This window comes from Chanodichthys erythropterus, chromosome 16 (genome assembly GCF_024489055.1).
Source record: "Chanodichthys erythropterus isolate Z2021 chromosome 16, ASM2448905v1, whole genome shotgun sequence".
NCBI lineage: Eukaryota > Metazoa > Chordata > Actinopteri > Cypriniformes > Xenocyprididae > Chanodichthys > Chanodichthys erythropterus.
This window is the reverse complement of record NC_090236.1, coordinates 11,488,644-11,502,667: the sequence shown is the minus strand read 5'-3', so window position 1 is coordinate 11,502,667 and position 14,024 is coordinate 11,488,644. Positions and strand designations below refer to the sequence as shown.

The 14,024-nt window shown below is 32.1% G+C and overlaps 1 protein-coding gene across 5 annotated transcripts in view; it reads right to left on the bottom strand.

Moving 5' to 3' along the window:
* The window catches only part of LOC137003917 (CUGBP Elav-like family member 5), a 176,332-nt gene that overhangs the window by 21,169 nt on the left and 141,139 nt on the right, over positions 1 to 14,024 (bottom strand). For 4 of the 5 annotated variants that reach the window (XM_067364215.1, XM_067364213.1, XM_067364214.1 and 1 more), the window contains one exon: positions 6,969 to 7,127. In XM_067364215.1, the coding sequence (XP_067220316.1) occupies positions 6,969 to 7,127 (159 nt within the window). Of the gene's footprint in view, positions 1 to 6,968; positions 7,133 to 14,024 lie in introns of all 5 variants that reach the window. The other variant, XM_067364212.1, reaches the window with a different exon arrangement.

Below are 14,024 nucleotides of genomic sequence, written 5' to 3'. Positions count from 1 at the left end.
AGTTGGCAATCTTCATGAAACTGTTCTGAAACTACAGCACTCTTTTCAACCAACTCAACCCAAACCGCTGACAAAAAGAAGCACGATTCTAGACTGTGTGGAAATCTTCCTAAAAAGCTCTCATGCTATTATGCAAATGCTGTTGGCAGGATGTATAATCCCAACACTTCCTGTGTGCTGCTGTATCACACTATGACCAAAATGAATAGCCTGTTTCACTTAGTGTGTGCATGTATGTGTGTGTGTGAGACAGTGTGTGTTCGTTTGCTTCCCCTAGGGCAGGATTTCACTATTTAAGGCAATGTTTGAAGTGCTACTCATTCCCATTTAAATAATCCACATGCAATTTAAATCAGTCAGGTTACAACTGAGAGTCTGAACCTGCTGAGAGAATAGGGGTTGTGTCTGTATGTGGCCTGTAATGTACTGTGTGTATCTAGAATGGAAATACTGTATGTTTGTATCTTATTTTATTTCTGCTACTTGCCAAGGAATTTTTTTTTCATTTTCAAGTACTAAAATAACTAAAACTAAGTAAACTAAAAATAAAAACTAATACTTAGTTTTTATTTTTAATACTTAAATATTAAATATAAAATTAATATATTAATATTCATAATAAATTATTAAAATATATATTTTAATTTAGCTAGTTACCAAGACAATACTTCTCATTTTCGTTTAGTTTAGGTTAAATTACTAAAATAACTAAAACTAAATAAACTAAAAACTAATATTTAATAAAAAATTATATAGTCAATTATTAAATATAAAATATTAAATATAAAATTAATACTAATATTCACATTACATCTAAAAAAAACTAAAACAAACTAAAAACTATTATTTATTAAAAATTATACAGTCATATTTATATTAAATATTACATTTAAAATTAATATATTAATATATTAATAGTCATGTTAAATAATAATAATAAAAAAAATCAGATAGATGCCAAGACAATATTTCTCATTTTCATTTAGATTAGATTTAAGTACTAAAATAACTAAAACTAAAAACTAACACTTAATAAAAATGATATCATCAATTTTAAATTTATTAAATATAAAATTATTACATGTATATATTTAAATTAAATATAAAAACAAACTAAAACAAACTAAAAACTAATACTTAATAAAAACTAAATAGTCATATTTAAATTAAATATTAAATATAAATTAATTAAGATTAATATTCATATTAAATAAAAAAAAAACGTATTTTATTTAAGGTTGAATTACTAAAATAACTAAAACTAAAAACTAATATTTAATAAAAATAATACAGTCCATTCAATATTTAATAAATATAAAATTAATATATTAATATTATAATATAATATTAATATTAAAAACAAACTAAAAGCTATTATTTAATAAAATTATACATATTTATAATAAATATTAAATTTAAAATGTATATATTTATATTTATATATTAATAGTCATTAAATAATAATAAAACAATTCAGCTAGTTGCTATTTTCGTTTAGTTTAGTTTAGTTTGAAGTACTAAAATAACCTATAAATAATACTTAATAAAAACAATATAGTCATATTTATAAAAAAAAAAATTAAAAAAATGACAAAAACACAACAAAATGAGTAAGACCTTAACTAAAATTAAAATGAAACCAGAAAATATACAAATAAAATATAATTAAAAGTAATAACAAAACTATAATAGTATTTCAATGAGTAAAATAACACTGAATATAGCAAACTTGCATTTCGCTTTGCATAGAATTCTGACACATTTTGTGAGGCAACAGAAAGCGTTTGTGTTCCCGCTGTTAAGAGTATGCCTTAGTTATTTGTGTGTGTTTATACATGTGTGGTTGTATTTACTGTGTACAGGGACACAGAACAGGTGGATGATGGGATACCTGGGGGTTTTCCTTCTGTTGGCTCCATGTTTAGACGTCACAGAAGGAATTGCACACAGATAGCCCAGTATGTTCACGCACCAACAGGATAATAAGCAGCAAGCTGCTAACATGGCGAGGAGGCGCACACGGTCGTGGCGAAGGATCATATGGATTATAAAATCAAAGCTGTAGTTTGAAATGTCACACGCACATATGCACACACTTCAGCGCAGTGTAATTAAAACCGAACTCCTGCAGGGTATATACTATATATAGAGCGTGGCGCTCCATCTGACACGTGATACGGATCCTCAAACTTCCCACTTCTGTGAGACTCCATGAGCTAAAAAGTATTTAAAATAGCAGCTAACTTCCACACTATCAGATCACAGGCTTAATCTGTATCTAATGCCGTTATCGTTTCTAAGTAATACGCTTATGAATATGCACAGAAATCCATGTGCTTTGAATACATTATCCATTCCATAAATGAACTGGGATTCATTTAAAGATGACGAATTGCTCAAAGACGCGTTTGGCTTTTCTAACCAAACTGAGTGTGCCGAACTAGGCCAGGATGATGAAGCTAATAAAAATCATCTTGATATTTTTCAGCCTTTTGATAATATTTGATATATATATCTCTATATTTATGTATTTTCTCTGAAATGGCTTAAAAGGAACTATCATTTCAATGAAACACCCATGGCTGCCAAGTTGATTTAAATGATTAACGCAAGAAGTAAAACAGCAAAAATCTCATTAAAAATAATCTTGTTTTTCACTAAGCTCTGCAAAGAAGAGAGGTATTTAATCATTTTCATTTATATGCACCTAAATAATCATACACAGTACATTAAAACATTCAGCTGCTACATTCAGCTGATTCAGTGAACTTTTTGATTGATTGATTGATTGATTGATTGATTGATTGATTGATTGATTGATTGATTGATTGATTGATTGTTGCAAATCAGAGTTTTGAACTGATTCACTATGGAAGCTTGTTTCCACCACTAAATAAAAAAGGTAATTGTGACTTTTTTTCTCACAATTCTGACTTTTTTTCTCAGAATTGCGAGATATAAAGTCAGAATTGCGAGATATAAAGTCAGAATTGTGTGATATAAATACAGAATTGCGTAATAAAGTCAGAATTGAGTGATATAAAGTCAGAATTGTGAGATATAAAGTCAGAATTGAAAGTTATAAAGTCAGAATTGCATAAAAAAAACATAATTGCCTGATATAAAGTCAGAATTGAGTGATATAGTCAGAATTGTGATATAAAGTCAGAATTGCATAAAAAAAATCATAATTGCCTGATATAAAGTCAGAATTGAGTGATATAGTCAGAATTGTGTGATATAAAGTCAGAATTGCGTGATATAAATTCAGAATTGTGATATTAAGTCAGAATTGTGTGACATAAAGTCAGAATTGTGATATAAAGTCAGAATTTTGTGTTATAAAGTCAGAATTGCGAGATATAAAGTCAGAATTGCGTGATATAAAGTCAGAATTGCGTGATATAAAGTCAGAATTGTGAGATATAAAGTCAGAATTGCGTAATAAAGTCAGAATCGAGTGATATAAAGTTAGAATTTTGTGATATAAAATCAGAATTGTGATATAAAGTCAGAATTGTGTGATATAAAGTCAGAATTGTGTGATATAAAGTCAGAATTGTGATATAAAGTCAGAATTGTGAGATATAAAGTCAGAATTGAGAGTTATAAAGTCACAATAGCATCTTATATTGCAATTCAGATTTTTTTTCTCGAGATATAAACTCGCAATTCTGACTTTATGACATGCAACTGTGACTTATAAAGTCAGAATTGTGATATAAAGTCAGAATTGCATAAAAAATCACAATTGCCTGATATAAAGTCAGAATTGAGTGATATAGTCAGAATTGTGATATAAAGTCAGAATTGTGTGATATAGTCAGAATTGTGATATAAAGTCAGAATTGTGTGATATAAAGTCAGAATTGCGTGATATAAAGTCAGAATTGTGATATAAAGTCAGAATTGTGTGATATAAAGTCAGAATTGCGTGATATAAAGTCAGAATTTTGTGTTATAAAGTCAGAATTGCGAGATATGAAGTCAGAATTGTGAGATATAAAGTCAGAATTGCGTAATAAAGTCAGAATTGTGTGATATAAAGTTAGAATTTTGTGATATAAAGTCAGAATTGTGATATAAAGTCAGAATTGTGATATAAAGTCAGAATTGTGTGATATAAAGTCAGAATTGTGTGATATAAAGTCAGAATTGTGATATAAAGTCAGAATTGTGATATAAAGTCAGAATTGTGTGATATAAAGTCAGAATTGTGAGATATAAAGTCAGAATTGAGTGATATAGTCAGAATTGTGATATAAAGTCAGAATTGTGATATAAAGTCAGAATTGTGTAATATAAAGTCAGAATTGTGTAATATAAAGTCAGAATTGTGATATAAAGTCAGAATTTTGTGTTATAAAGTCAGAATTGCGAGATATAAAGTCAGAATTGCGTGATATAAAGTCAGAATTGCGAGATATAAAGTCAGAATTGCGAGATATAAAGTCAGAATTGCGTGATATAAAGTCAGAATCGAGTGATATAAAGTTAGAATTTTGTGATATAAAGTCAGAATTGTGATATAAAGTCAGAATTGTGTGATATAAAGTCAGAATTGCGAGATATAAAGTCAGAATTGTGAGATATAAAGTCAGAATTGCGTAATAAAGTCAGAATTGTGTGATATAAAGTCAGAATCGAGTGATATAAAGTTAGAATTTTGTGATATAAAGTCAGAATTGTGATATAAAGTCAGAATTGTGTGATATAAAGTCAGAATTGTGAGATATAAAGTCAGAATTGAGAGTTATAAAGTCAGAATTGTGAGATATAAAGTTAGAATTTTGTGATATAAAGTCAGAATTGTGATATAAAGTTAGAATTTTGTGATATAAAGTCAGAATCGAGTGATATAAAGTTAGAATTTTGTGATATAAAGTCAGAATTGTGTGATATAAAGTTAGAATTTTGTGATATAAAGTCAGAATTGTGATATAAAGTCAGAATTGTGATATAAAGTCAGAATTGTGTGATATAAAGTCAGAATTGTGAGATATAAAGTCAGAATTGAGTGATATAGTCAGAATTGTGATATAAAGTCAGAATTGTGATATAAAGTCAGAATTGTGTAATATAAAGTCAGAATTGTGTAATATAAAGTCAGAATTGTGATATAAAGTCAGAATTTTGTGTTATAAAGTCAGAATTGCGAGATATAAAGTCAGAATTGCGTGATATAAAGTCAGAATTGCGAGATATAAAGTCAGAATTGCGAGATATAAAGTCAGAATTGCGTGATATAAAGTCAGAATCGAGTGATATAAAGTTAGAATTTTGTGATATAAAGTCAGAATTGTGATATAAAGTCAGAATTGTGTGATATAAAGTCAGAATTGCGAGATATAAAGTCAGAATTGTGAGATATAAAGTCAGAATTGCGTAATAAAGTCAGAATTGTGTGATATAAAGTCAGAATCGAGTGATATAAAGTTAGAATTTTGTGATATAAAGTCAGAATCGAGTGATATAAAGTTAGAATTGTGTGATATAAAGTCAGAATCGAGTGATATAAAGTTAGAATTTTGTGATATAAAGTCAGAATTGCGAGATATAAAGTCAGAATTGCGTGATATAAAGTCAGAATTGCGAGATATAAAGTCAGAATTGCGAGATATAAAGTCAGAATTGCGTGATATAAAGTCAGAATCGAGTGATATAAAGTTAGAATTTTGTGATATAAAGTCAGAATTGTGATATAAAGTCAGAATTGTGTGATATAAAGTCAGAATTGCGAGATATAAAGTCAGAATTGTGAGATATAAAGTCAGAATTGCGTAATAAAGTCAGAATTGTGTGATATAAAGTCAGAATCGAGTGATATAAAGTTAGAATTTTGTGATATAAAGTCAGAATTGTGATATAAAGTCAGAATTGTGTGATATAAAGTCAGAATTGTGAGATATAAAGTCAGAATTGAGAGTTATAAAGTCAGAATTGTGAGATATAAAGTTAGAATTTTGTGATATAAAGTCAGAATTGTGATATAAAGTTAGAATTTTGTGATATAAAGTCAGAATCGAGTGATATAAAGTTAGAATTTTGTGATATAAAGTCAGAATTGTGTGATATAAAGTTAGAATTTTGTGATATAAAGTCAGAATTGTGATATAAAGTCAGAATTGTGATATAAAGTCAGAATTGTGAGATATAAAGTCAGAATTGAGAGTTATAAAGTCACAATAGCATCTTATATTGCAATTCAGATTTTTTTTTCTCGAGATATAAACTCGCAATTCTGACTTTATGACATGCAACTGTGAGTTATAAAGTCAGAATTGTGAGATAAAAACTCGCAATTCTGAGAAAAAAATTCAGTCTTTTTCCCCTCAAAAATGGACTATAACATGCAATTGCAAGTTTATATCTCACAATTCTGAGAAAAAGTAAGAATTATGAGATTTAAACTCGCAATTGCGAGTTGTAAAGCCAGAACCATGAGATTTAAACTCGACGAAAAGACAGAAAAAACTGGTCTTTTGACATTGCCTTTAGGCAACTTAAAGGCCACATAAAAAGTGCATGTTTTTTGCTTATTTTCATAAATCCCCTAATATATTACGAATATTTGATGTTCTACACTCAGCTCTACACCAAACACATGAACTCAAAACCACAGGTTATAAAAGTGTCCTTTATAATCAAAGCCAAATATTCAAAATGCAAATAAACCGTAAAACTGCACTCAGGATCAATTTGATTTCTGTTACTTATATTCTGAAGAGTCCGATGGGAGCAAGAGTTCAAATTGCACAGGAGCTCTTGCGTTTTTCTGCAAGTATTCATGGGTCGGGAATTGAAATTATGTTAATGCATTATTCAGCAGCGTAGTGAGAGAAAAAACGGCTACAGACAAGGACAGTGGTCATTAATCTGAGGCTGTTAGACTTCAGAAGCGCTCTGTACAGTGCATGTAGACGGAACAACTTGCGTTTCATTCTGCAATGCATGTTGCGTGTGCTCACCGCGTGTGTGTAGGTACTGTAGGTGCTGCTGTAGGTGCTGAACGGCAGGGCCACGGTGGGGTTGAAGATGCCAAACTGGCCGACCATCTGTTGCATGCGGCGTATGGTCCTCTCTTTATCGGTGTCAGCGAACTTTACCACCAAACTCGACGAAGCTCCCTGCGAGAGACACATGAACAGTTGTACATATAGTTACATAGTAGGGTCATTCTACAGTTTGGTGGATTTTGGACTGAGCAGGTTTGCTGAAAACATTTTTAAAATTCAATTATTTTTTTGTCTTGTCAGAGGGAGAAAATGTCTATCATAAAAACACACTTATCAAGCTCAGGCTAGTATAACCTAATAATCCTCACCAAATATTGCAAATTTCCCATTCACATTCTATGGCATTTGTCCACCCTGTAACATGTCATATTTACAATGCAATGTGTAACGTTTTAAGCTTTTATTAGCTTAAAATGTCCACCCTGTTAGACATTGCATTGTAAATATGGCATGTAAAATGACATAGAATGTCAATTACTTGCTAGGAAAGAACAACATGATAGAAGATGATTAACGTTTAGGAAGATTTTTATATAAAATCTATTTTAAAAAATAAACATTTTCATGTCCAGTATAATTGGTCACAACAGGGTGGACATGTTATGTTTTACTCTATTTGATAAGTCACCTAAAAATGGGGAAAAGACAGAAAAGTTTATAATTGATTCTCACTTTCCCTCCAAGTAAATTATGTCATTTCTAGCAAGTCATGTGATTTAGGGCATACGCTTAAGATTTTAAAGGGCAAATAGCACCAATGTAATAGGGTGGGCTGGATTTTGAGGGGCATAAAGCAATTTAATGGTTTTACACATTAAATAAATATGTATTTTATGTTCAAGAGAATAAGTAAATGTACTAATACCTAAAATTGCTATTTTAGAAATATATATGTAACCTTAATTTCAAAGTGAAGTTGAGAAAATTGAATGATTGGGGACATGGGAATTTGCCTGTCAAGTGCTTCAAAAAGTTTTTTTTTTTTTTTTTTTTATATTCTTACATAATTTGTTTTAATTGGTGTACATCTATGCATTAAAAAACATGTGGCATGAACGATTTAGGTAAAATATGCACTGAAGGAATGATCCTGCAACATACGGAGCCCCTAAAGGGACATGTTGATGGAAAAAAATATGAAATTTAATGGCAGAAAACATATATTTCAATGCTTTTGCATTTGCTTGCAAAAGTTTTGCATTCGTTTTACGGTTTCTCGGGGGATGCAAACATTTTGTGAGCCAACACAATTTTTTTTTTTTTTCAAGGGAATGCAAAACATTTGCGAGAGAATGCAAAAGCACTGACAAATAATTTTTCCTCCAATCTCTTATTTGTCCCTGTAGGGGCTCCACAGCAACATGCACAAGCACATACGCACGAATAATAATAATAAAAAAAAATCTTCTTTTGTTGCACTTTTCATTTTGTAGCATTTTGTAGAAATGTTAGTTTCTTGCACCAGAAACAACTAATTTAGTTTCCAAATTTACATCTTTATTCACTGATAAAGCTGTTATAAAAGCTATTGTACGACTTAAAGAATAGAAATATAGTCTTATACGTTGCATGGAGTACTTTTCGGGGTTATTATTGTTAACTAAAACTAAAACTATGAGAAAAATTTTAATTAAAATAATGCTGAAAGAAAATAAACTATAAATGAAAATTGAAAATGATGGCTTGACAACCAACTGAAATAAGTTTTGGTTGAAATTACCTGGATATAAATAAAAACTAAAACTTAAATTCAAATAATAATAAATATAACATAAATAGTAATACAAAAAAGCTAATAAAAATTACAAAAGCACATTACAAAATTACAAAAAAAACAAAACAAAAAAAAAAACCTTCTACATATTAATACAATTAATACAATTTCCGTTTGAAGTTTAAGTCATCTTTTGTTAACTGTATGCAAAAGAATAACCAGATAAAATCTTATGTTCCACAGATCATTCAGTTTTAAAAAACATCATACAGGTAATCATCCGTTCTGTCACCATTTTTCTTGCACTTTCTTGGCGCTAATAAAAAGTGCAGTGCGGCATCACACAATCGCTCACATGCAGACTCATTAAAAGGCTCTTGATGATTTTCTGCACCACTTGACCTTTCGCCCCTAAAGGTCAGAATATTCCCCTCGTCTGAGAGACTGAGAGAGAGAGACCCTGAAGATCTGGACCTCTGGGGAATTGTAATGCCTGATCAAAAGCCTACACAGCACTTCAATGAAGATAATGTGTGAGAGTGAGCATTACTCTGAGGGGCCGAGCACTTGAAGTGAGCACTTTGAAGGGTGCGGGCCATTACGGTCTTGTACGTGTACGTATGTGTGCATCCTACACAAAGACATATACGTCACTGACACTTTATGGTGAATTAGCATTTATTTTTAAGATGCACTAATGTATCGGCCAATAATCAGTAATAAAAGAAATTATCCTCACTATGAACGGACGATTGCTTAAAAACTGCTGATCAGGGCAGATTATATGCTGTCAATCAAAAGGAGGCGCAAAAATGCATTGGAACTCATGCTGTAAGTGAAGACAGTGTCTCTTGTGTGTAATTACTAATTCAGTAGTGTGCTGTGCAAAAATTCATAATGCTTTTACTATGTTATGCTTTACTTTTTAGATATCATATGTAGCATTTGGACCAATCAGACACACAATTATTCATTATATTTAATGAATAATCCAGAAAACTCTCCCTCACAAGTTCTGTGAACCCATCCCCCAAAACTGCAACACACAGGCAGAACCAGGTGTCCTGTTACTGATAACAACTATTTTATGATCACAAAGAATTTGCAGAGACTTGTGAATTAAGACTTGAGACTTAATTCTTTCTGAGAAGGACAAATAAACCCTTTTAATCCTATATATTCTATATATAACCACTTGAGAAAGTGGTTATATATCCAGTTTTTATCCTTTTATAGGCTTTGGCCTAAGTATTCATTTTCTCTTTTGAACTATTTTGGTATTATTGTTTCAGAGTTGCATACTATGGATAACTAAAATCACATGGGTAGCATGTTTGGTATCGATGGACTCCAACTTTCGTTTCCTATTTGGTAATTTATGTTACATGTTGCTACAGTCCCCTCCAAAAGTATTGGAACAGTGAGGACTATTCCTTTATTTTTTCTGTAGACTGAAAACATTTGGGTTTGACATCAAACAATTTATATGAGACAAAAGATCAACATTTCAGCTTTTATTTCCGGGTATTTACATCTGGATCTGATGCACGACTTAGAAGATATAACCTTTTGTTTGAACCCACCCATTTCTCATGTGACCAAAAGTATTGGAACAGATTAACTTAAAATAGATTAAAGTGAATAAGACTTAATATTTAGTTGAAAATCCTTTGCTTGCAATAACTGCATCAAGCCTATGACCCATTGACATCACCAAACTTTTGCATTCTTCTTTTGTAATGCTTTTCCAGGCTTCCACTGCAGCCTCTTTCAGTTGTTGTTTGTTTTGGGGGGTTACTCCCTTCAGTCTCTTTTTTAGCAGGTAAAATGCATGCTCTATAGGGTTTAAGTCTGGAGATTGACTCGGCCAGTCTAAAACCTTCCACTTTTTGCCCCTGATGAACTCCTTTGTTGCTTTGGCACTGTGTTTTGGGTCATTATCTTGCTGCATGATGAAGGATCTCCCAATCAGTTTGGTTGCATTTTTCTGTAAATTGGCAGACAAAATGTTTCTGTACACTTCAGAGTTCATTTTGCTGCTGCCATCATGTGTTACATCATCAATGAAGATCAATGAGCCCTTCCCAGAAGAAGCCATGCAAGCCCAAGCCATGACATTACCTCCACCGTGTTTCACAGATGAGCTTGTATGTTTGGGGTCATGAGCAGATCCTTTTTTTCTCCAAACTTTAGCCTTTCCATCACTTTGGTAGAGGTTAATCTTTGTCTCATCAGTCCATAAAACTTTGTCCCAGAATGTTTGAGGCTTGTCTCTGTAGTTTTTGGCAAATTCCAGCCTGGCCTTCTTATTCTTCTTGCTAATGAGAGGTTTGCATCTTCTGGTGTAGCCTCTGTACTTTTGTTCATGAAGTCTTCTGCGGGCAGTAGACTGTGATACCTTCACTCCTGCCCTCTTGAGGTTGTTGCTGATGTCACTAACAGTTGTTTTAGGGTCTTTCTTTACAGCTCTCACAATGTTTCTGTCGTCAACAGCTGATGTTTTTCTTGGTCTACCCATTCGAGGTCTGTTACTTAGTACACCAGTGGTTTCTTTCTTCTTCAGGACATTCCAAATGGTTGTACTTGCTATGGTCAATGTTTGTGCAATGGCTCTGATTGATTTTCCATCTTCTCTCAGCTTCACAGTTGCTTGTTTTTCACCCATAGATAGCTCTCTGGTTTTCATGTTGGTTACACGTCTAACTATAAATGCAGTCTGCACAGGCAAAACCCAAATCTGAAACTGAGTGCAGACATTTAGTGTTATTTATTGTTTGAATAATCATTATATCTTCTAAGTTGTGTATCACATCCAGATGTAAATACCTGGAAATAAAAGCTGAAATGTTGATCTTTTGTCTCATATAAATTGTTTGATGTCAAACCCAAATGTTTTCAGTCTACAGAAAAAAATAAAGGAATAGTCCTCACTGTTCCAATAGTTTTGGAGGGGACTGTAACTCTATGACACACTATTATTATAAGAATCTAGAAGGTTCTTCTCTCATGCATCCAATCCAATGTCTTATGCTACAGAACAAAGACTTGTAAAAGTTCCCTCCAAAGGGACAACTCCTTATTGGCTCAATCACCTTAAGAGGGTGTGGCATCTTCACACTTTAAAATCACTGATCACAAGATCACAGTGTGCTCTTTTACTGAGAAAACTCTGATGTGAAGATGATGCTAAGAAGCTTCTGAGGAACCCCAAGCTTGTGCTAGACTTCGGCCTAGACTTTTCATTCACCAAAGATCCTGTGAATCCAACTGGTTCTCTTTTATTAAGACAACATCAATGGGAGCCTCCACAAATTTCATCAGGACAGTTTAATTCAAATTGGTGAGACATGCAAGTATCAGACTTAGTCTCATTATTTGATACATTAAGTATCCCTACCCCTTTTAAAGAAGGGCGTGTTAGAACTAAACTGATGGTTTGCTCAAGGCTGTTGATCTGCTGAATTTCAAACAATTCTGTAACTTCTTGCTTTCCTGTATTCTGCTTCAGCTCTCTCTTTCCCTTGGTAAAATGTATGCATGTATGTGTGTGAATGCTAGAGTAGTTTAAGTGTTTAGTTAATAAAGTCTTGTTCATGTCACACGTAAAGTTGTCCATGTTTCATGCTCATTTACTGGAGTCCCTAATCATGCAGCTCTTGACTACATGCTCTGAGTAGTACTGTACAATAAAAATATTATTTCCCATTACCTAAGAAATGAACATTTCTAGGAATTAATAAAAAATTAACACTGAGTGTTCATTGGCCAAACAGGTTAAAACAGTACATTTTTTTTAACTGATCCAAATATTTATAATTAATTATAACTAGTTATGATTCAATTCAAAATTTCTTTTGAGCTAATTTGCTACACATACAACAACAAAAGGCTCACATATACAAGTGGATCAAATTCAGAGATGCTTTTGCATTTAAAGGTGCAGTATGTGATTTCTGAGAAACATTGTTGATATTTGAAATCAACCCAAACAAACACGCCCCTCCCTTTATTGCTCCGCCCCAGAATATATGAACATGAACATGCAATGCAAGAGCCTTTATCACAACTGAAGCAAAACAAAATGTGCAGATGATGATTGAAAGACAAGGAAGAACAAAAGATTAACATAAAAGAGTATATCAAGCAAGAGTTTGTTGTTAGTCATGATGTCTTACTCTCTCTCCTCCCACATCATAAGTGGACACGCCCCATACTGCTGAGTGGCGCACTCTCTCTCCACCCACATCATAAGTGGACACGCCCCCTACTGCTGATTGGCTCACTCTCCTCCCCCAACAGTGTTTCTCAGAAATCGCTTACTACACCTTTAATTGAGGGAAATGATGAGTGATTGTGAGCAAAACAGGTACATTTTAGAATTCAATTATTTGTGTTTATGTTAATGTGAGTTAAGAGCATCCAAAAAGTTAGAAAAATCATTTTTATCAGTAATAAAAGTTATTCACATTTCTTTCGAAATTGTGTAATTAATTATCATTAATTTGGATATTCCAATTGGATATTGGTTTCAGATATTTCAATCGGATATTTGTATCAGACAATTTTGTATTGTTACATACCTAATATATTTAGAAGTAGTAAAAAGCATAAGCGCCTTTTTTTTTTTTTTTTTTTTTTTGTAAAGGTGTATTAGAGATTGCTACTCTGCAAGAAGCTGGACTGCCAGGACAGGTTTGAGATCTGACATTGAACATCATTGTGACAAGCTGTAAAATGCATTTTAATGCATTAAAATTGGTATGGTGGAAAGTTTCACTCTGCAGGGCTCAAACAAACTGTAAGGCTGAGCTGTTAATGAGGCCTTTGCTAACTCAATGCATGGCTCTGAATGTGTAATGAGGAACTATTAAAATGTCCCTGAAACTCAGTACAGCTAAACGCTCTCTCACTGGCTCTAATCCAAAATCTAGTGAGCTTCCTCGCTGTCTACTGCCTACACACACAGCAGCCTTTACATGCAGCATCTAAACTAAAATGGAACCTCAAAAGTAACCAGTTTTGAATGCACTACATTAGCAGCAACTTCATCTAAATAAATTGCTATGTAAATTGCAATCACCATCAGTTTTGATCAATTTAATGCATCAATACTGAATATTTTTTTTTCAATACTGAATTTTTTTTTTCAAACACAATATATAAAATATATACATAAATACATTAAAGCACTGATATAAGTGAAGATCATACCTGATCATGTTATTGCAGTGGCTGTTCTGAGCAGTTTGTGATCAGAATCTCCTCACTGATTTAATTCTCTTTTTAAGTCAGAT